Source organism: Pterocles gutturalis, unplaced genomic scaffold (assembly GCF_000699245.1).
Source record: "Pterocles gutturalis isolate BGI_N339 unplaced genomic scaffold, ASM69924v1 scaffold16106, whole genome shotgun sequence".
In the NCBI taxonomy this organism is placed as follows: Eukaryota; Metazoa; Chordata; class Aves; order Pterocliformes; family Pteroclidae; genus Pterocles; species Pterocles gutturalis.
Window position 1 is genome coordinate 1,896 of NW_010100665.1, and position 20,162 is coordinate 22,057.

The following is a 20,162-nucleotide window of genomic DNA, read 5'->3' on the forward strand; positions in this document are numbered from 1 at the left end:
GATGGACAAAGACTTTTGCAGAAGCAGGAAGGAAATATTAGCAGTGGCATTAGCCATTCTACTCTTTTTAGTGATCCAAATTCAAGATCTTGGATTGAGGCAACAAGAAAAGGGATAGGCCTGAGGAGGAGCTAGGACAATCACCTGATTTGGAGCCATCTCTGGAGCTGCCACCAAGGCAGTGGCAGCAGCAAGGCTAAGGACTTAAGAGAAGTCCTTGGCAAGGCAGCCACAAGATCTGCCTTGTGAAACAGCAAGCACTGTTTCAGCACAAGGCCAGACATCATCTAGCTGACATCTTCACCCCTCATCACTTTCCACCAGGTAAAGCTCTCTCCTCATCCTCAAGCAGACTGTCTGAGCTATCAGAGAAGAAGTCCTCCAGATCCTGCTGCCTCATCTTAGACTCCAGAACAGTGATGCGCTGCTTGAGCTTCATCTGGGCATCATCATACTCTGTCAGGAGCCGGCTAAAGCGAGTGTGCAGTGTGTCCAGGTTCAAGGCCAGGCTGTCCAGCTTCTCCTCTACACTCTTCCCTTCTGTGCTTGCCTCTGCAGCTGATTCATCCAGCAGCCCTTCCTTCATCAGGATTTCCCGGCCACGCTCCTCCAAGATCTTTTTGGCATTAGGATACTCTGTGACTGCTTCCATAAGATCTTCCTTTGACAGGCAGAAGAGATCAGAGTAGCCCAAGCTACGGATGTTGGCCGTGCGCCTATTCCCCATTTTGCTCCCTTTAATGTTGAGGATGCTGATCTCGCCAAAGCAGCCTCCAGCTGTGAGCAAAGCATACTGTGTTGTTCCGTCATCTGCCACCACAGCCACCTTCCCCTCCTTGATGATGTACATCTCTTTCCCAATGTCTCCTTTCCGGCAAATGTAATCCCCTGGACTGAACACCTGAGGGCGAAGCTTAAGCACCAGCTCCACCAGTAGACCTGCCTCACAGTCCTGGAAAATCCTCACCTTCTTCAGTGTCTCCAGGTGAACATGAATGGCAATCTCTGCCCTTAACTTATCAGGGAGATTCTTGAGGACTTCCCGTTCATCTACTGCCTTCTTGTTGGTCCACAGGTAGTCAAACCACTTGATGACTTTGGTTTCCATGGCTTTGCTCACCTTGCGGAACTGCATGTAGTGTTTGATGGCATCAATTTTTGCCTGGAACTCTGCCCTGGTGGCATTCATGTTGGATATCATGGATCCCACATTCCCCACAATGGTGGCAAAGATGAGGACACCAATGAGGAAATCAAAGATCACAAAGAGGTACTCTTCATCACGCACAGGGGGAGGAGTCTCTCCAATGGTAGTCAAAGTCAAGGTAGACCAATAGAGACAGTAGATGTACTCCCGGGTCAGACACCCGTATTCAGGGTCTGTGATGTTGGGATAGACCCATGTGTCCTCTCCAAAGCCTATGGCTTTGGAGATGGCATAATAAATGCATGCATTCCAGTGGATGATGACCAGGACGTAAAGAACCAAGTTGCTGATGCGGAAAAGGTTGGGGTGGCTGGTTCTGGTCTCGGTCCTATCAAAGAACTCAAACATGCGGGAGAAGTGCAGCAGCCTGTTGAAACGCAATTCAGGGCAGTGCAATCCCACAGCAAAATATGCCAGGTCAGTGGGCAGGATGGAGAGAACATCCAGCTTGAACTGTAAGGTGTGTATGTAGCTATCTCGTAACTTCTTCAGGTCCTTAACCAGGAGGCCCTGTTCCAAGAAACCTAACAGAGAAGCAAATGATAGAATTATGTTGGCTTATGTTCAACTCTTCTGCAGGCTTTGTAAGCACTTCTGTGAAACTTTTTATGGTGTGCTGTGCACATGTGTGCAAATATACACAGGGTCATCCAAATACTACCAGGTCTACCTGATCTACTCGGTTTACCAGCTTTTGTTATCACTCAAGCCCTTCACCTGGCAAAAGCCACCTAAAGATATCACTTAGGAACTTACTCTGTTGCCACAAAGAAATAGGGACACAAAGGTTTCCATTCTCCAGATCATGAATTATTGCAGTTCTGACAGAAAACATATAGCCACCTGCCATGTTCTGAGAACATTAAATTCTACCATTTTTCCATGTAGATAATTGATTAGCTGAACTGATGCAAAATCAGAGATACAGACCTTCAACTATGCCCGAATACTAATAGTAATGCAGGTAATTTTGTACAATTATTCAAAGGTGAAGTTGAAAGCTGGGATGATTAATCTTTCATTCTGAAGCTTACTCTGTTTCTCAGATCTTTTAATTAGATTCTTTCTCTGGAGACTGCTTCATACTAGTGAGTGCCAAGATAGACAAAACGCTCCTTTTAATAGAGTTGTATCAGGGATGTCACTGAGAGACTACCAACCCTTGTACAGTCCACTATTATCTGCTGCTGTTGTTTCAACATGGGCACCAATGATACAGCCAGGAGTACTCTGAGGAGTATCTAGAAGGATTACAGACCCTTGGGAGATGTGTTAAGAGACTCTGGAGCGCAGGTAGTTTCTCATCAATCCTCCTGGTCAAAGTGAAGAGGTGTGAAAGGACCAGCTGAACTTGGCAAAACTACAAATGGTTACAGGAGTGGTGTCACAGCCAGAGGTTCAGCTACTTAGATCACGAGACTCACTTTGAGAAACCTGGTCTACTGGGGGCTCATGGGGTCTATCAGTCAGAGAAAGGGAAGAACCACCATCCAAGTCACAGAAGGAAGAGGCAGGGACTGGGAGAATGAAGAACCTCCCACTGTAGGAGAAGATCAGGTTTGAGACCATCTAAGGAACCTGAAGGTGCACAAGTCCATGGGACCTGATGAGATGCTGAGGGAACTGGCAGATGAAGTTGCTAAGCCACTATCCATCCTATTTGAGAAGTCATGGCACTCTGGTGAAGTTCCCACTGACTGGAAAATGCTGACTGGAAGAGGGGAAAATATAACCCCCATTTTTAAACAGACAAAAAAGGAAGCCCCAGGGAACTACAGGCCAATCAGTCTCAACTCTGTGCCCAGCAAGATCATGGAGCTGATCCTCCTGAAACTATACTAAGGTACATGGAAAATAAGGAGGTGATTGGTGACAGCCAACATGGCTTCACTAAGGGCAAATCGTGCCTGACAAATTTGGTGGCCTTCTATGACAGGGTTACAGTGTTGCTGGATAAGGGAAGAGCAACTGACATCATTGACCCGGACTTGTGCAAAGCATTTGACACTGTCCAGCATGACATCATTGTCTCTAAATTGGAGAGACATGGATCTGATGGATGGACCACTCGGTGGATAAGGAACTGACTGGATGGCTGCATTCGAAGAGTTGCGGCCAGCGGCTCAATGTGCAAATGAAGACCAGTGATGTGACATTCCAGCAGGGTCAGCATTGGGACCAGCACTGTTTAACATCTTTGTCGGTGACATGGACAGTGGGATTGAGTGCACCCTCAGCAAGTTTGCCAACGACACCAACTGTGTGGTGCAGTCAACACGCTGGAGGGAAGGGATGACATCCAGAGGGACCTTGACAGGCTTGAGGGGTGGGCCCAAGCAAATCTCATGAAATTCAACAAGGCCAAGTGCAAGGTCCTGCATGTGGGTTGGGGCAATCCCAAGCACAAATACAGGCTGGGTGGAGAATGGATTAAGAGCAGTCCTGAGGAGAAGGACTTGGTGTTGTTGGTTGATGAGAAGCTCAACACAACCCAGCAATGTGGAATTGCAGCCCAGAAAGCTGGGGCTGTATCGAAAGAAGTGTTCCCGGCAAGTCGAAGGTGATCCCCCCCCCTCTCCTCTGCTCTTATGCGACCCCACCTGCAGTACTGCATCCAGCTCTGGGGCCCTCAACATAAGAAGGACACAGACCTGTTGGAGCAGGTCCAGAGGAGGGCCACAAAGACAGCCAGAGGGCTGGAGCACTTCCAAGTGAAGACATGCTGAGAGAGTTGGGTTTGTTCAGCTTGGAGACAAGAAGGCTCCAGAGAGACCTTATAGCAGCCTTCTCATATCTGAAGGGGGCTCACAAAAAAGCTGCAGAGGGACTTTTTACAAGGGCATGTAGTGATAGGGCGAGGTGTAATGGCTTTAAACTCAAAGAGTTGATTTAAATTAGATATGAGGAAGAAATTTTTTACTCTGAGGGTGGTGAGACACTGGCCCAGGTTGCCCAGAGAAGCTGTGGATGCCCCATCCCTGGAAGTGTTCAAGGGATGAATACTTTGAGCAACCTGATCTAGTGGAAGGTATTCCTGCCCATGGCAGGGCCATTGGAACTAGATTATCTTTGAGGTCCCTTCCAATCCAAACCCTTATATGATTCTATGATTAGGCCTCTCCCTTGCAGCTCATTTCCACTTTTAGGGGATTAAAGCAAAGCACTCACTTTCTGCTTACCTGTGCGCAGGCGGATCACTATGTCCCCAATGTAGATAGAGTCTGAGATGTAGTCTAACACCAGCCAGAAGACAATATAGGTCTTTTGCAGGTCACTGAAGCAAGCCCTGGAGGAAGGTCATAAAATAGGGTGGCAAGACCAACAAATTTCCATTATCATTTCCAGCTGTTACAGCTGTATATAGGCTGATTCTGAGGCTCCTAACTCTGCAATAGATCTTGGCCACTTGCCCCTCTTCTCCAAGAAATTAAAACCCCCTTCTTTGAAAAATCTGTCCTCCCTTGACCTAGGTAAAGCAATGCCCTGAAACCACCTTCCAAGTGTACGTTGCAGCTTTACATCGAAAACAGGGTCCTTTCCAACCAGGGCCAGAGGATGGATGCTCTGCCTTTGCATTGCAGAAGTCACAGTGATAGCAGGGGTCTTTCTCCTTTAGGTTTTCACAAGCCCCAGCACCACCAGGGTCAGTCAGCTGATCCTGGCTGAGCCATGACAACCAGGTGAACAGGAGGATTAGAGGAGACAGGGACCCTACAACCTCCCAGCTCACCTGGCTACGAGCAAGCACCAATTATAGAGGACAGGAACAGCAATGACAGCCAGCCAATGGTAATACCAGTCCCCTGCAGGGTCCACCACAAAGATCTGCCGTTTCTTCCTGGAAGTAGAGAGAAACCAGAGCTGGCAATTATTAATAATGGGCTAAACATAGAAAATAGGGTTGGAAGGAACCACCCAAGCCACATCCTTAATCCCTTGCACTAGACTGGCTAAAACACAGCTGCAGTTTGAGTTCCCATCTGTAAACTAAAACCAGTCCCAGCAGTGCTGAGCTCCCTTATCCCCAAAACTGGGCTCAGTAATGTACCAGAAGAGGAAACTGTAGGACAGTAAGGCAAAGCAGGTGGTCTACCTGCACACAGCACCCCAGTGGCAGAGCCAGAAATGGATGTATGGAAGAGGAAAAATTCTCATTACATTGACCCTCCCAGATGAGGTATGGATTGGTGCCAGACAGATCTTAAGAGAACATTAATTAGAGCAGGAAGGAAAGTGCACTGGAGATCAGTAGGAGCACCAGGAGGAGATGCCCAAGCCCCAGAGCAGTGACTAGGGGGGCAGCTGGCATTGCAAGGCTGCCATCACTGTGCTGCTCGCAGCTGTCTGCCTGCAGTCTGCTCAGTCCTGGGCCCAGCCTTTGAACTGATCCCAAGCATTTGATCCTGCTCATCTTGGGACTCTGAGATAAGATGTGTGTGCTCCAGTTGCCAGTGGAGAAGCTGGGGACGAGAAACTCTGCGGGTGGGCTGATAGGCTTAGCAGCTGCAGCCCAGTAGGGCAAAACTCCCTCTCCCCCTCCTTCCTTCCTTCCCTTCTAGCTTTTGAACATGCAAAACACTCTCCAGTGATAGGAAAAAACAACCCACTTGCCAACAGATTCCCCATGCCCACCCCACTGCTTCTGACAGCTTCAAAAGCAAAACCTCTGCCTTGAAGTCTCCTTCCCCACCAGCACAGGCAGCGGCACCCATGGTGCCTGGAGCGTGAGGACCAGCACTTGGCACAAAGCCAGCAGCGGAGCTTCACACATAGACAAGCAGGTGGTCCAACCTTCCCATTAAAAGTGCTTATCTTTTGCTAAGAAAGTGCAACTTAAATGTTTTTTGAGAAAGAGACTCTGCTCCCTGGGACATACAGCACCGACACTGGGAAGCACTGACTCACCTGCAGCCAGCCGTTACTGTTGTAACACCCACAAGCACTAATAACCTCAATAACAGTGTTAATTATGTTGGTAGTTTCAGATTTAAATCACCAGCGCTGCCCACAGCAGGTGGCCAGAGTCACTGACATTACGCCGATAGCAGGGCTAGGGCTGGAAAGCCAGGGCTCTGGGTTAACCTAGGAAGGGGGAATAATCATCTGCCACTTCCCAAAGGCTTTGCACTCAAGCCTGCAACCATGAAGGCTCCCATGGGTGTGAACAGCAGACTTGAGGCTCTTCTTATCTGTGGAGCTGAGGACCTAGAAAACAGCAGAAGTTACCACCATCTCCCGAGGAGCCCACTGGCACTGAGCAGTCCTTTCATGGCACGCTTCAGCTCCCTCTGATAATTAACAAGCTCCCCTTAACCTTGCAGGGCAGAACATTTTTTCCATGACTAGTAAAGACCCAGATACAAGTCTCAGATATTTTTCTCCTACAGAAAACAATCATTTTTTGGTGTTTTAATTACCATGTATAATAGTAGGGTCCAGAGTAGTCCCTGAGCTTTGCCCTTTAATTAACCAGCAGAAGAAAAGACAGGTTATTGCTTTTCACCAGGAGTGTGAGCTGAGGAGATGAAAGGGCTGGATTTGAAAGAGCCTTTTCAGAAAGCTGCCGTCACAGTGTCTGCTCTTGGTGGGGAGGGGGGCATGGGCAGCAAACACACTCCCTTCATCCTGCAGATGATGAATGAGACTGGCAAATCCCATGCATTTGTATTTGCTGTGGTCTTCTGGGTGGAGACCCTGCATCCCTTGGCTTGTCCCCAGCTCCTCATACACACAAGCTGAAGGGGCATCTCTTTACAGACCCAGGGCTGTCTGCAAATGCCAACCCTAGTGTTGAACTGCTCTGAAAATGGGGAGGTCTGCTAGCTGTCATGAGCCACGCAATGTGTGTTTCCTACCAGGGCATGGACTGGGGAGAGGAGACCTCATGGGTGAGGGACAGGCCGGGTCGTTTCCACAGGGACAGACAAGCAGGTGCTGTGTGCCTGCACAACAGCCCAGCAAAGCCAGGCTGGCTGCCAGGACCAGGACTAGAGAGGGCAGGGAGGACCCTTCCCACCACTGCGTCCTACCTTCCCCTTTCCCATCCCCACCCACCTCCATTAGCCATCACTGCTGGGAGCCCCTGAGCACCGCGCACGGCTGATCTCCAGCCAGGGACAGCTGGGGCCGCAGGAAAGGGACCCTACTTTTTGTTTTCATCCTCGGTCTCCTCGTCCTCTAGATCGTTGCCAGTGCCTGCAGCCACTGTCTGGAGCTCGGGGCCCTGGAAGCGTTCAAGGAAGGGGTCTGGCCTTTGCTGCTCCTCGTGCAAGCTCTTGCTGGCCCAGTCCCTCAGCACCAGCACCAGCCGGGCTATCCTGGACAGGGGAGAGAGGCAGAGTCAGGAGGCGTCTGCAGAGCAAGGAGAAAGCAAAAGCTTGAGAGTAAGCCGGGGGGCTGCAGCTGCGAAAAAACTCTGAGAGCTCCCTCTAAAGCCCAAACGTTTCCTTGTTCCCTCCTTGTAGTGATGGTTTGGGTCCAAGAAACAGGAGCAAGACTGCCCATGGCTCCTTCCCCAATCCTGCTGCCATTCCCACAGGGAATGAGGAATTTGTGGGTGACTGGGGCAGAGTGAGGCTGCCTGCAAGGAAAAGAAGCCCCTGAGCCTTCACAGGGCCCCAGAGGTGATGGAGCCGTCCCCTCCAGCAGCCCATTCCCTGGGCACTGTGGCATGCAGAGCAGCATGCACAGACGCTGGTCCCCACAACCCTTCAATGCCACAGAGCAGGAGGGGATCCTGCTCAGGCTCACCCCGGGTTGGCGACACACACAGGTACCTGGCCAAGGCTCGCCTGCCTTGGAAAGCAGAGGCAGCCGGCTGCTCCCCCCCATCCGGGGGAGCCCCTCTCTGCAGCTCTGAGGACGTGTCATCGTGGGTTGAGCAGGTCCTGCAGTGGGGGAAAAGGGAAGTCACAGCCACACAGTGCCATCATGGCACCTGCCAACAGCCAGATGAACTGGAGGAAGCAAGCAGCTGGAGTTTGGCATTGCAGCCTTGCCCACACCAGGTCTCGGTAGAGGCACCAAACTGGCCCTCCCCTCCTCTGCCCCACCGCTGCCTCCCTCAACCAAACCAGGGACCAGCCTGACCTCCTGGTGCTGAGCCCCGTCCCCTCCGTGTCACCCTCCACTTGGGCTTGGGTGTGTGGGCAGGGGTGGTGGTTGGCTGATGAGCTCTGCAGACCATTACTCTTGGCCATCATCCTCCATGTGAGACCACGGGCACGCACCCTGCCCCAGAGACCTGCAAAGAGCAGAAAACAGCTACAAGAAGAGCCATGCAGGACACACCACGTCGCTTGAACACAGAGATACAGCACAGCATGGGAAGAGCGAGGGTCAAACCCCACAGGATGTGCCCACCCCATGTTTTCCACCATCAGCCATCGCTGATGCTACAATAAAAGTCCTGCAGAGCACTTTGCCCTCCCCAAGAGATCCCACATGATCTTTTCATGGACCCATGGCCCATGAAAGATGCTCTCCTTGTCGTTCAGGCTCCTCAGCCATTGCCGGGGCAACAGCATCCCCAGTGAGCCGTGGCATAACAACGAGCCCACAGCTCTCAGCACCGCTGCCTGCCCAAGGACAAGAAAACAGACTCATGAGGGATGTTAGCAAAATGCCAGCCCCGGCAGGGAGATGCTGTCATGCAGCAGCACAGGGTTCATTTTGTGTGTACAAGGGTGTTTGCACCCAAGCAACCGCCCTCCATCCCCACTGCTCTGCAACCTGCCCAGCAAGCCCCATCTCTCATCACCAAAGAAATCTCCCCTGCATTGGAAATTAAGGTTTGCTGTTTAAAAAGAACCTTGCTAAGGTTCCTGCTGGCAGGAGCTACCATCTGCTTTCAGAGAGCAGCAGAGAAAACCCAACATTTATATATGGAGGCTGCCGTGGAGCTGTTAAGTCTGCGGTTTCACCAGAGTTTATCTAAAGAGTGAGATGCTCATGGGGCTTGCCTGGTCCCAGCATCACAGGCAGTCTTCACTGTCCTGCAGTGCTCTCAGCACCCACAGCCCAACACCTCCTTGGGCAGAAGCCCACGTCTTCGAAAGCTGAAGCAACTGCAGGAAAGAAAGGAAAGGTCCCTGGGAAAGGCACAGCCCATCCTAAACTTATTGCCCCCTGAAAAGAGAGACCAGGCTAAACCTGCCTGGTTCTGCCTCATATTTCCTGCACATGCAGTGGCCAAACACAGTCCCCCACACCTCAGCACCACCCCGGAGGCAAAGGCACCAAGGCTGAGCACAAGACTAGACCCACTGCACCCTGGTATAGACCGGACCATGCAAAAGTACCTCACAGAAACACTGACTTGCACATGCACGGGCACAAAGGCACACAGGCATAGCCCAGCCCTACCCAGACCCCATATTCCCACCCTGGCTGCCCTGCCTGCTCGCCCTGTGGCACAGTATGCCCTCCATACCCGCAATGCACTGGTGAGGCAGGTTCCTGGAGACAACACACTCATGCTCTCACACAATGCAGCCCACCGCTCCTGGAGGGTTAGGGTTAGGGTTCATGCTCTCACACAATGCAGCCCACCGCCAAGGCTCTGCTTAGGGGAAGGCAATGCCTCGTACACCTCTACCAACATGCACAAAGAGTATACCCATGCTGCACAGGGACAGTCACTCACACCCAGGCAAGCCACCTCCCCAGGGCAGCGAAGCTGCTGCCAAGAACCACTGCTGCCCACTTACGAGCCTGGTGTCCCCCGAAGGCACTTGTCTGTTGCCTAACACAGGCTAGCCGGGGTGGCTGGCAAACATCCCTCCCCTGGGAGCCTCCAGCGCTGCCTCCGGAGCACTCGTGCTTTTAATATACGTGCTGAGCTGCAAGGCAAAGCCAGCACGAGTGGAGCTGTCTGCGCTCCTGCCCAAGCAGAGGAGCAGGTGAGGTGCCTGGGCAGGACCTGGCAGGAGCAGAGGGGCCTCTGCGGTGCACGGGGAGGATGCACATACATGTGTATGTGCCTCATCACTACACCACGCCCATCCCCTGAGCATCCTTGATGCCCTGAGCAGCAAGGTGCACTTCAGAGGAGTTAATAGCAGCCAGCTTTGTTTCTGGGGGATTAAGGGGGAGGAGACAAATATGCTGCTCAGGGATGCTCCATTTCCCTATCCATGCGTCCCCTTCTCCCCCGCCACCTCCTCTGTGGCACCCCAGACATCTCCCAGGGCAGAGCCTGGCTGGAGATCACAGCCACTCCGAGCAGCTCTGGGTCCAGGAGCTCCTGAGACCTCAGCAAACCATGGGGAAAGGTCACTGCCCACCCCAGGAAAGGCACAGCCAACAGACGCTCAGCTGCTCCCCTCCTAGCCCTCTGACCTGAGGAAAAACACAGCTAGGGACTATTTCCCTGCTTCACAGGATGTGCCACAGCTACTGCTACAATGGAAAATTTGCAGAAGTAGCCACATTTTAACGCCTTCCCATACAGTTACTTCTTCTTGTGCTCAAGGAGCAGGAGGTCAAATGTGCTGCTCTGGACTCTGAGCAAAGAGAGCTGCAGAGTTTGAAGGTGATGATGAAATGCATCTTTCACCAGCTTCTGCCCTCATATCTTGTTCACAAAGCCATTCTAATAACCAGTTAGCAAAAAAAAAAAAAAAATATCCCCAAAGCAATAAGGAAGAGGTTAATTTTTATGCCCTTCCTCTAGCACCCAGCCACTTGCAGTGGCTGAGGGTGGATCTGTCCCTGACACATGCGGGGCTGATCTGAAAGCACCAGCACCCAGAGTCCCTTCACTATCAAAGGTTTACCTTTTTTTTTTTTTTCTTTAAAGCCCTGAATTCCACTTGTTCTGATCTCACTGAAAACCTGGACACAGCAGGGAGTTCAAAAGAAGAAATGGGGAACTTCTGCAACTTTGGCTGGGGATGCTGGCAGCAAGGGATGTGTCACCCTGCTCTTGTCCCCATGCCACAGACCCAGGCACTGGGGACAGCTCACAGACCAGGAACACTGACAACAGCATGTGTCCCCCTTCCACCTCTCCTTTTGCTCCCTGCCTGCAGCTGCCTTCAAAAGCAACACGGGAACCACAGGAGCCACTCCCCCAAGCACCCTATAGCACAAGACTTGATCTTCTGTGCACGTGGTTGTGGCAGCAACCCTAGGGGACACCCAGCCCTGCCACATGTGCTGCCCTGGGACAAAGAAGAGCCAGGAGGAGGAGGCAGGGAAGGTGAAAGGAAATAAATAAAAGCATCACACCCAACAGGGATAGCATTAACCAGAAACTCTCCTCCTTCAGATCCCCCCAGCCAGGGCAGCCAGCCTTCATGCTTTACACCAGTGGGACAAACAGCCTGTGGCTTTAGAGAGGTCAGAAATCCAGCATCCAATGAAATAAGTATGCGTGGCTGAGACATCCAGCACCAGGTCAGAGTCCTGATGCCAAGAGAATAAACCTGACCTGTTCCCATCCACTGGGATACCAGGATCAGACTCCACAGTTGGTAAAAAAAACACATCCAGCACACACTGAGTTTATTAAAATATGCATTTTATGGGTCAGTGTTTCCAGATTTACACCAGGATTTATGACTTAAGTAAAAGTAATATTTTATCCCCTGCAACCTGCCAATAATTAGCCTTTGAGAACACATACAGTTTGATCACCTCTCCTCCAGACATCTTCAATTCACACTTTGAAGGTGGTACGTCCCCCAAAGGGTCAGCCCTTCCCACCCTAAAATACAGCTTAAAAATAAACAACACAAGCTTCCTCCAAAACACATTTGCACCCCTCAGCAAAACCAGTCAAATGATTTACCTTCTTTCCTGGTATGAGTCACATAGCAGCAGCCCCGTTACACGGACCCATTGTGTAAGGTCCCCTGGTAACCCTGACCACATCCCTGAGCCACAAGCCACAGGAATCACCCCTGTACCAGCGCTCCCATCCCTTACACACATCCTGTCACACCACGCCGCATCCACCACACCGTCCTGGCTCTCATCTGCAATAAATCTCAGTGGTCTCCTCAGCTCAGCTATCAGACACAGGTTCAGACCTGCAATTACTTGTGGGACAGTTATTTATTAGTCAGGTCCAGCTGCCAGATTTACAGTTGGGGATGCCTGATGCAGTTGCAGGCAGGAAACACCCAAGCATCCATGTCGGTGAATAAGCTATTGGGACATCTGGATGACCTGCAGATCCAGCTACAATTACTTATAGGTGGAAAAGAAAGGTCCTGTTAAGCCATGCCAAAACCTACCCCCAGAGTCTGCAGGCACAACTCCAGCAGATGTACTGGATGAACAACCAAGAGCATCTCAAAGTCACCTCAGATCCAAGCATTACTAAACTCCACAGAAGGAAAGACAGCAAAGCTGTTGAACTGGGCTTGGTTTTAGCTAAAGAGCATCTGGGCCAAGAATTGCCCTCACCTGTGTTCTTGCACCATCACTGAAGTTAGAGCTTGGCAGCAGCCCTCTGGCACTGACAATATCTAACAGATATCTACTGCTGCCCAAATGGGCAATTTTCCATGACCTGTCTAGTGCTGTCACTGTTGGTACGAGGTCTTATAATCCAGAGAGTCATGACAGGGAGGTTTCCCATGTAAATCTCTCTGGGACAGAGCCAAGCTCCTGGATAAACCCAGACCTCAGCAGTGCTCTTACAATCACTTTAGATCTGAACATTTGCGAACCCGCTGCTGAACTGCCTCGAGCAGGATGGGAGCCGAGGAGATAGTGGCACAGCAGCAGCTACAGGGATGCGAGCTCCCAGCTCCTCAGGCTGCACTTCCTAGAGGATTCTGGCACAGGAGAACTGGCAGTACTACCTCCACAAACAGCATTTGTGCAATGAAGAAAAGAAAACCCACCAGCAATTTAAAAACACCCAACCTCTCTAGACAAGCTTTTGGGGTGGAAGATGAGGAGCAGACCGCAGCAGTTGGCTGAGGGCTTTTACGGGGTCAGAACTGAGTTGTCCAAGCTGGGATGTGGTCAGGGGACTGGGCCCACTACAGTCTAAGGCTGTAACAGGACCCCATGTCCACAAACATCCAATGTCTTTGCTTTGCATCTCCTCTGGCAGACAGCCCAAGGACCAGAGGGTCTCCCATTGCTTTGTGCAGGACAGACACCTCCTGTATCAGCCACCAATTTCTTACGAGACCTGGGCTCTTCACAGCAGCTACCCACACAAGCACTGACCCCGTCAGACTTACAAGGTGGATGCTAGTGTACACAGAGCATTTGCAGCCACAGCCTAGCCCTGGGACTATGTCTGCTGAGCCATAGTCCTTGTACCCCACCTCTCCCTGACACCATCTCCAGCTGCTGTGGCAGGAGGCCCAGCTTCATCATTTCCCTCACCCACCTCCAATGCTGGAGCATGGGAGAGGGACAGCACCTTCACTGTAATCGGGGCCTAAAGGACACAGATCCTCAAGGGCACACAGTGGAAAAAGCAGGTCAAGTTAAGAAGAAACATGTAGTTTTACTGGTTGCAAGTATGCAAGCAAGGATCCTCTCCCTGCCCTCACCCACTCTGCCAGGGTTGGGCTAGGGAGGCCGAGGCATGGGAAATCATCTCCTCAGCCAGAGCCACGTGTTGAGGAGGCATGCGGAGATCAGCACGGAGTAGACTAGGGCCTCCTTCTGCCGCCAGGCGTTGCACTGCTCCTCCAGCACGCGGAGCCTCCCGGAGATCCTCGTCAACTGCAAGGCAAGCAGCGGGGCCACTGTCAGTCCTGCAGCAAAGTACAGGACACCGGCCACACCCCAGAGGTGTGGGACAGCGAGGGATGGAGGGATGGGAGCTGCCATCTCCTTCAGGTCCTCCTTTTCTAGAGCAGCAGCTAGCTTTGTGTGGGAGAATTAGCAGCAGTACTTCAGCTCCTGAGCAGATGCTTCAGGAAAAGGCCCTGCCCATCAGAAGAGCACCCGAGCCCTTTACTGACAGCAGATGGAGGGGTCTGGCTGTCTCCTGTAGCTCTACAGCCTCTCAGGGTAGGAGCTTGATGGGTCAACACACATGTACGTCCTCCCCTGCTTCTCCATTAGCAGCATCATCCAGGACAAGCTTGGCAATGCCAGCCCATCAGGACTGAGCAACAGACCCCTGGAGGCTCCTCATCCACCCTCCTAGGGCTTTCCCGGCAAACATCTGCAGTCTTTCACCCCATCTCACCTGCTTTCTGACTGCTGCCATCTCAGCCACCCCAACCTCCTCCAAGGCACTCTCTGGGGCAGGGCCGACCTCCTGGGACCTGGGGAAGAAAAACAGAGATGCAGAGAACACTGCTCAAGGGGTGCAACTGCCTTCCCAAGCACAGGAAGCCAAGCTGTGCACGTAGCGTGTGCACACCCAGGACATGCTGTCTGGATGCAGCATCAGAGGAGAGGAAACAGCCCTTGCACAGCATCTACTCAACCCTTCTTAACCCCCATCATGCATATTTATATCCCTCCACCATGCACCCCATAGTGGTCACAACAAAACATACAGCACCTGCCACCACAGACAACAGGGAAAACACATACTTGTATTTCTTTAGAGGTCCAACCGAGGGCAAACATGGTATTTACCAAGCATCCATTCTCTACAGTCAGAGGAATTCATTGAGGGTTGGATAAATCATCGTTAGAGCCAGTCACATAAATATGTATCACAGGGCCAATGCTGAAATGGAGGGATGATCTCATTTATATCAGCAGGTGAGGATCCTACTGGTAGGAAGCAGCCATCAGCTGGGGACAACTAGCTGAGCAAATGCAGCAGCCAGCAGAAAAGGGTCCTGTGTTTGCTGAGACAAGGATTGGTCCTCTCCAATACCTCCAGGTACCACAAGCTCACTTTCCCTGGCCCCCTGACAAAAAAAAAAAAGTAGCACTTTTTGCTCTTGTAGCAAATTTTACCTGCAACTTGAAACATAAACAAGCAACCCAAGCATGCACCACCTTCTTCCATCCCTGGAAACAAAGGGGCCACTACTGTGATCAGCTGCTGCACTGGCAGAGCCGACACAGACCACAGATCTCCAGGGCAGCCCCTGGAGACACAGCCTTGCTGCAGGGTCCATAGCACTGAGCCACAAAATAACGTAGATCTACAGTGAGAAAAAACAAAACTGCCATATTCGGTCTGTTGTTCCTATCATCATAGGCTAGCCCTACCTCAGGTCTATAATCAAAACTCCCCTGTGCATACCAATAACTCACATGGGTACTCACTGATGCTGTAAGGGTTAATGAGTGTCTAACACTGCTCCTTCAGAGACCTTGGAGAGGGGAGGGTATTTATTCCTGTTTGCAATATGATGTTGATTTTGCTGAAGACAAGGCAGAACAGCACCTGGAGATTCAGTGAATCTGTCTGAAAATACATTTGTGAGATAATGCCTCCACGTAGTGTAGCTGTGGTGTAAAATGAAAGAAAGAGAAAGAAAACACAATTTCCTCCAGCACAGAGCCATTAAAAAGGGACACATCCTGCAACTTTTGACTGAAAAATCCCAGTTGGATACAAATGAACACCATTTAGAGACTGGAAATTACCTTCTGATGACTCATACCCTTCAAGAGGTCACTGTCAGCCGAATATTCCAGTCCTTGTCCAACACCAGTCTTTTCAGGAAAACAAGTCCGGTCAGTCATTTTTATTTATTTGTATTGTTGCATAGGGGTACAAAGTTGTTTTACTGAAGAGATACCATATGCATCTGAAGTAATGCAAGGTACCAAGAAGAGGTGTTTCAAGGTGACTGGCTTCAAAGGGAGATCAAGACCTGGGGAGATGCCCAAGACTCACCCCACTGCATTACAGCAGCTCTGCAAGCAACCACCTCTCATGGTACCGTGGCCTAAACCACCTCTGCTGCTGATGGGAGGACGGAGAATGTCTTACGTAGCCACTAACCAGATCTGTTGGCATGCCCACACTTTGTTAAAAAAAAAAAAAAAGTGACATTTGAAGACAGTCAGCCTACTGCGGTTAAAAGCAGGGACATCACTTTGCACAATCTGCAGGCAGAAGCCAGCTCTGCTGCCTGCACCTCCCGGCTGGGGAGGGAAGGCAGGATGTGCCACTGATGGCACCGATGATGGATGCTCACTCTGCTTCCTTTCTGCCTGAAGGCTTTGCTCAAGGAGAATTAGAAGTATTCAGACATTCCTCTGGGTGCTCAGCAGCCTTAGAGCAGTGGGGACACCTTAAGGTTGCAGTGATGTCTTTGAACATGTTAAATTTACTGCATTTGCACAGGTAAGAGTGTGGTGGAGACAGCTGCTCCAGCACATCTGGAGAGATTGAGGTCACTGCAGACCTGCCCCAGTGAGCATGCAGACACACCGCACCCTGGCCAGAGGCATCAGCTATGGGATGGGTAACCCACTTTGTGGAAAAGGTTAATTAAGAGTGACCGAGATACAAACAAGGGTACTGGGAGCCTGCAGGAGAGGGTGGCTTGGGCACAGGACCTGGGTCAGGCTGCCTGTTCTGGATTTTTATTCCCTTCACACATTTCTCTCCATCAAGCTATCAAGGCATGCAAAAAAATTAGCACTTGCTCAGCAGTGAAGAGTAGCTGAAATCCCAGCAATGTCACAGGTGGCATTTGATCGCTCAGGGTGCCCAGGGGACCAGTGTTAAGCTAAGCAGGAGACCCAAGCTGGGCTGGGTTAGCAGGGTGCGCCCGGGCTGGCTGCACCAGGCACCCAGAGCTGCCGGACAAGACAGGAGAGGAGGAGAGCCTGGGGCAGCCGTGCAGGACCATCCTGCTCCTGTGCTGTGCAGCCTGCAGTTTACAGAGCTCGTGCCTGGCTCATGCCTTAGCGCAGCAAAGACCAGTCTTTGCAGAGTGACAGAGAGGTGGCTCAAGACAAACCAAAGTCACCTGGATGGCACTGGATCTTGCAGAGAGTCCCGGACACGATGGAATAGCACCTGGCCCAGGAGGTACATGGTCTGGAAGACGTTCTGCATGGAGTAGATCCTGCCTGTCTCCGTGAGGAGGGGGAGTGGGGCACTGTGCATGGGCAAGGAGCATGCATCTGGCCTGCGGTGCACACAGAATCATGTCTGTTACTTCCCAACCTCGTACAGCACGGGCACAGCCTGGCATTTGTCAGTGCCCTTCATCCCTTCAGCAGCTCCAAGTATGGCAATGCCATCAGCTTGCCATACTCAGAAACCCCATGTCAGCAGGAGGGAGAACCCCTTCCAGCAGCCCCCAGGCTCAGAGGCAGTCACCCGACTCCTCCAAAGCCAACTATGGCTGTGTGATAACCAGACCTCCACCAGCTGCTCTCACTGGGGTTGCAGAAGGCAGCTCTCCTGGCATCCAGGACAACCTTGGACTTCTAGAGGGACAGGTGGCTCTGCTCTGGATTAAGTTAGAGAATATTTCTCCACTGGAGAGACTCCAGAGCCCAAGGCTATGAGCAGAGGATCACTATTACCATGCTACTCACAAGCTACACTCAAGGAGATGAAAACCAAGTGCACTCTTAGCATACCCTGTCTGCAAGGCACCACAAGTTTCAACAACCCTTGCAGAAACCCAGTGAAGCCCTGGTGCCTCATTTGACAGTGGTCACCTGCCCATCAGCACTCTGCCATGCCGGTGCTGGAGCAGGAGAGCACACTGCAAAGCACCGAGAGGAAGATGGGCAGAGCCAGAGAGACTGGAACAAGCCAGAACAGGCAGCAAGGTCCTCTTGGCCCAATGGCCAGGCAAGGACCAAGAGCACTCGCAGCCTGCTGCAAGAGGGGATGTGCTCTCCCACAGGCACCTCGGCAGAGAGCTCTGGGGACCAACACAGCTGCTTACAACGCTGCCTGGCACAAAACTCTCTGATGCCAGAAGCCATGCTCCTCTTGTGCAAGAGGAGGACTTGCCATACACTGCCTTGCCCCAGTCTGGATACCTCAGGACATTGACACCAGAGAGCATCAAAGCAGCACAGATGACAGGAGCTGCTGATCCCCACCCGCCCCAGAGGGCTCTGGGGTCATGCTCACCGCTCATGGTGCTGGTGCTGGTCCAGGCTGTGCAAGGCCAGCTGGGCACAGTCATTTGGAGTCCTCTCCCGCCGCGACCTGCTGCTGTGATGGCCCTGTTGGCATCAAACACAACCGTGTTAGCACAGAGACCCTGCACAGGGCAAGCCCACCTTCAGTGGTGGGAGTGTTACATGAGCCCCAAACCTGGTGAGCTAATGCTGGAGCGGGTGGGGAGACATGCTTGGAGCAGGACGAGGGCCACCAGCAAGGAGCCTGCTGATCTGGTTTCCATTCAGATCAAAAATCCTGAACCCAGCGAATCCAGGAACAGCTCTTGAATCTCACGGAGGTGAAAGCACTTGAGAAGGCAGCTAAACCAAGCCTTTGCCTGCCCATCTCAGGGACCTCTCTTTGCATTAGTTTCACACAAGGTTAAAATCTGCTTTCAGCTCTGACACAGAACCCTTTATGCTGCAATGGTGAAACAACTCAGTCTCCTACTTCATCCAAGAGAAACAGTGGTTGAAAAGGGATTTCAAAAGTAGCAGGAGGAGGTTGTGGAGGGACCACACCTACCTCAGCCTATCTCCTGCTCACAAAATGCAGTAGGAGATCTCCCTGAATCCATGTCCCAGCACAGAGGTGTGTACTGGTTATGGGACAGAAAGAGATCCCACACCCTCACTCCTAGCACTCCTAGGAGGAGGTAGGACTCTGGAAGAAGACTTCTGGCTTTGACTGATAACAGACCTCTGGAGAAACCAAACACTGCGATTGCTTCCCCTTCCCACCACAGGCAACCCCCTCCGCTCTCAATACAGTACCGATCGCTTGCGTTTCTGGGAGCTTGATCTGCTGGCTACGTGCAGAAAAGGGAGCTCGCTGAGGCGGGTGGGCTGCGCAGCATTGTCTGGAGATGTGTGTACCATGACAGAGGGGACCTTCCTTTGCTGGTTCAGGATGGGCCTCAAACTAGCATCTGATATTTCTACAGAGAGGACAGAGGGAAGAATTAAACCAACATGAATGCCCTCAGGACAGGAGAGAAGAGAGATCCACCCACGTAGAAGAGCCAACCCTGTGTCTAGTGTTACCAGATGTACATCAAAAACCAAGTCCCACAGGGGTGAGCAGCAGGACAGCCTGGAGAGGCATGGATGGGAAAGCAACCGCACACACTGCTCCAGGAAAAGTGTGGTTTGGGAGCTGTTTTTCAATGAGACAGGGCCATGTGTCTTTGCATCCCAAAGCAGGGAGCCTACCAAAGGCCAAGAGGGATCTGTAAGAGATATGTTCCTCCTGCCTTCTACTGGTCATCTTTACCCACCTTTCCCCAAGCATCTCTCCACCATCCTGTCCTACCTTCCAAAGAAAAGCTGACAGCTGACTACTCCTGTCCTCTCCTCCTACAAAGTAAACCACTGGGGACTTCACAAAGGGATCCTACTGCTATGATGCTGTAGAGCCCACCAACCTTCAGCCACCCAAAAAGACAATCCAGGACATTACCTGCAAGAGAAATCCTATCAGGGATGTGCATCCGAAAGGAAGGAGGGACATCCTCTGATACTGGCTCCTCGTCCACAGGGCTGAAGCTATCTGCTACCTTCAGCCTGTTGGGAACCTGCATCCTTTGATTGATGGCTTCTGTGAAGAGCAGATCACAGCGAACTCGGTTCGGGTCCAGTCCCCAAAACGGCCACATCTTTTTTGATTTCCTCAAATTGCTTGAACACCCTGGTGTTTCACGCAGAGGAAAAGAAAGCAGAGTGAAAGCGGTAGCAAGCAGCTATTCGAAACTGCACAGGGACAACACACGTGCTGTAAGACAGCTAAAATACAGGAAGAAACAACCCATAAGACAGACACTATCAGAATTGTCCCAGAGAACAGGGTGTCCCATGAAGCCCAGCTGGTGGGGGAAAGGGCACAGGGCCACTGCAGATGGGAACTCCTGCCTGGCAGGGTGAGAAA

At 51.6% G+C, this 20,162-nt stretch overlaps 2 protein-coding genes across 2 annotated transcripts; both read right to left on the bottom strand.

The window, feature by feature from the left end:
• Positions 1 to 310: 310 nt before the first annotated feature.
• CNGA2 (cyclic nucleotide gated channel alpha 2) lies at positions 311 to 8,416 on the bottom strand. The gene is made up of 6 exons (XM_010080737.1): positions 8,397 to 8,416; positions 7,984 to 8,094; positions 7,354 to 7,524; positions 4,938 to 5,045; positions 4,387 to 4,493; positions 311 to 1,731 (listed from the first exon to the last, which is right to left on the bottom strand). Exons 1-6 carry the CDS (start codon positions 8,414 to 8,416, stop codon positions 311 to 313), a joined length of 1,938 nt encoding a protein of 645 aa, XP_010079039.1.
• Positions 8,417 to 13,771: 5,355 nt separating this feature from the next.
• Positions 13,772 to 19,893, bottom strand: FATE1 (fetal and adult testis expressed 1). Its single transcript, XM_010080725.1, has 6 exons — positions 19,698 to 19,893; positions 19,013 to 19,176; positions 18,207 to 18,301; positions 17,080 to 17,241; positions 14,376 to 14,454; positions 13,772 to 13,903 (listed from the first exon to the last, which is right to left on the bottom strand). The coding sequence occupies exons 1-6, from the start codon at positions 19,891 to 19,893 to the stop codon at positions 13,772 to 13,774; spliced, it is 828 nt and encodes a 275-aa protein (XP_010079027.1).
• Between the last annotated feature and the right edge of the window lie 269 nt (positions 19,894 to 20,162).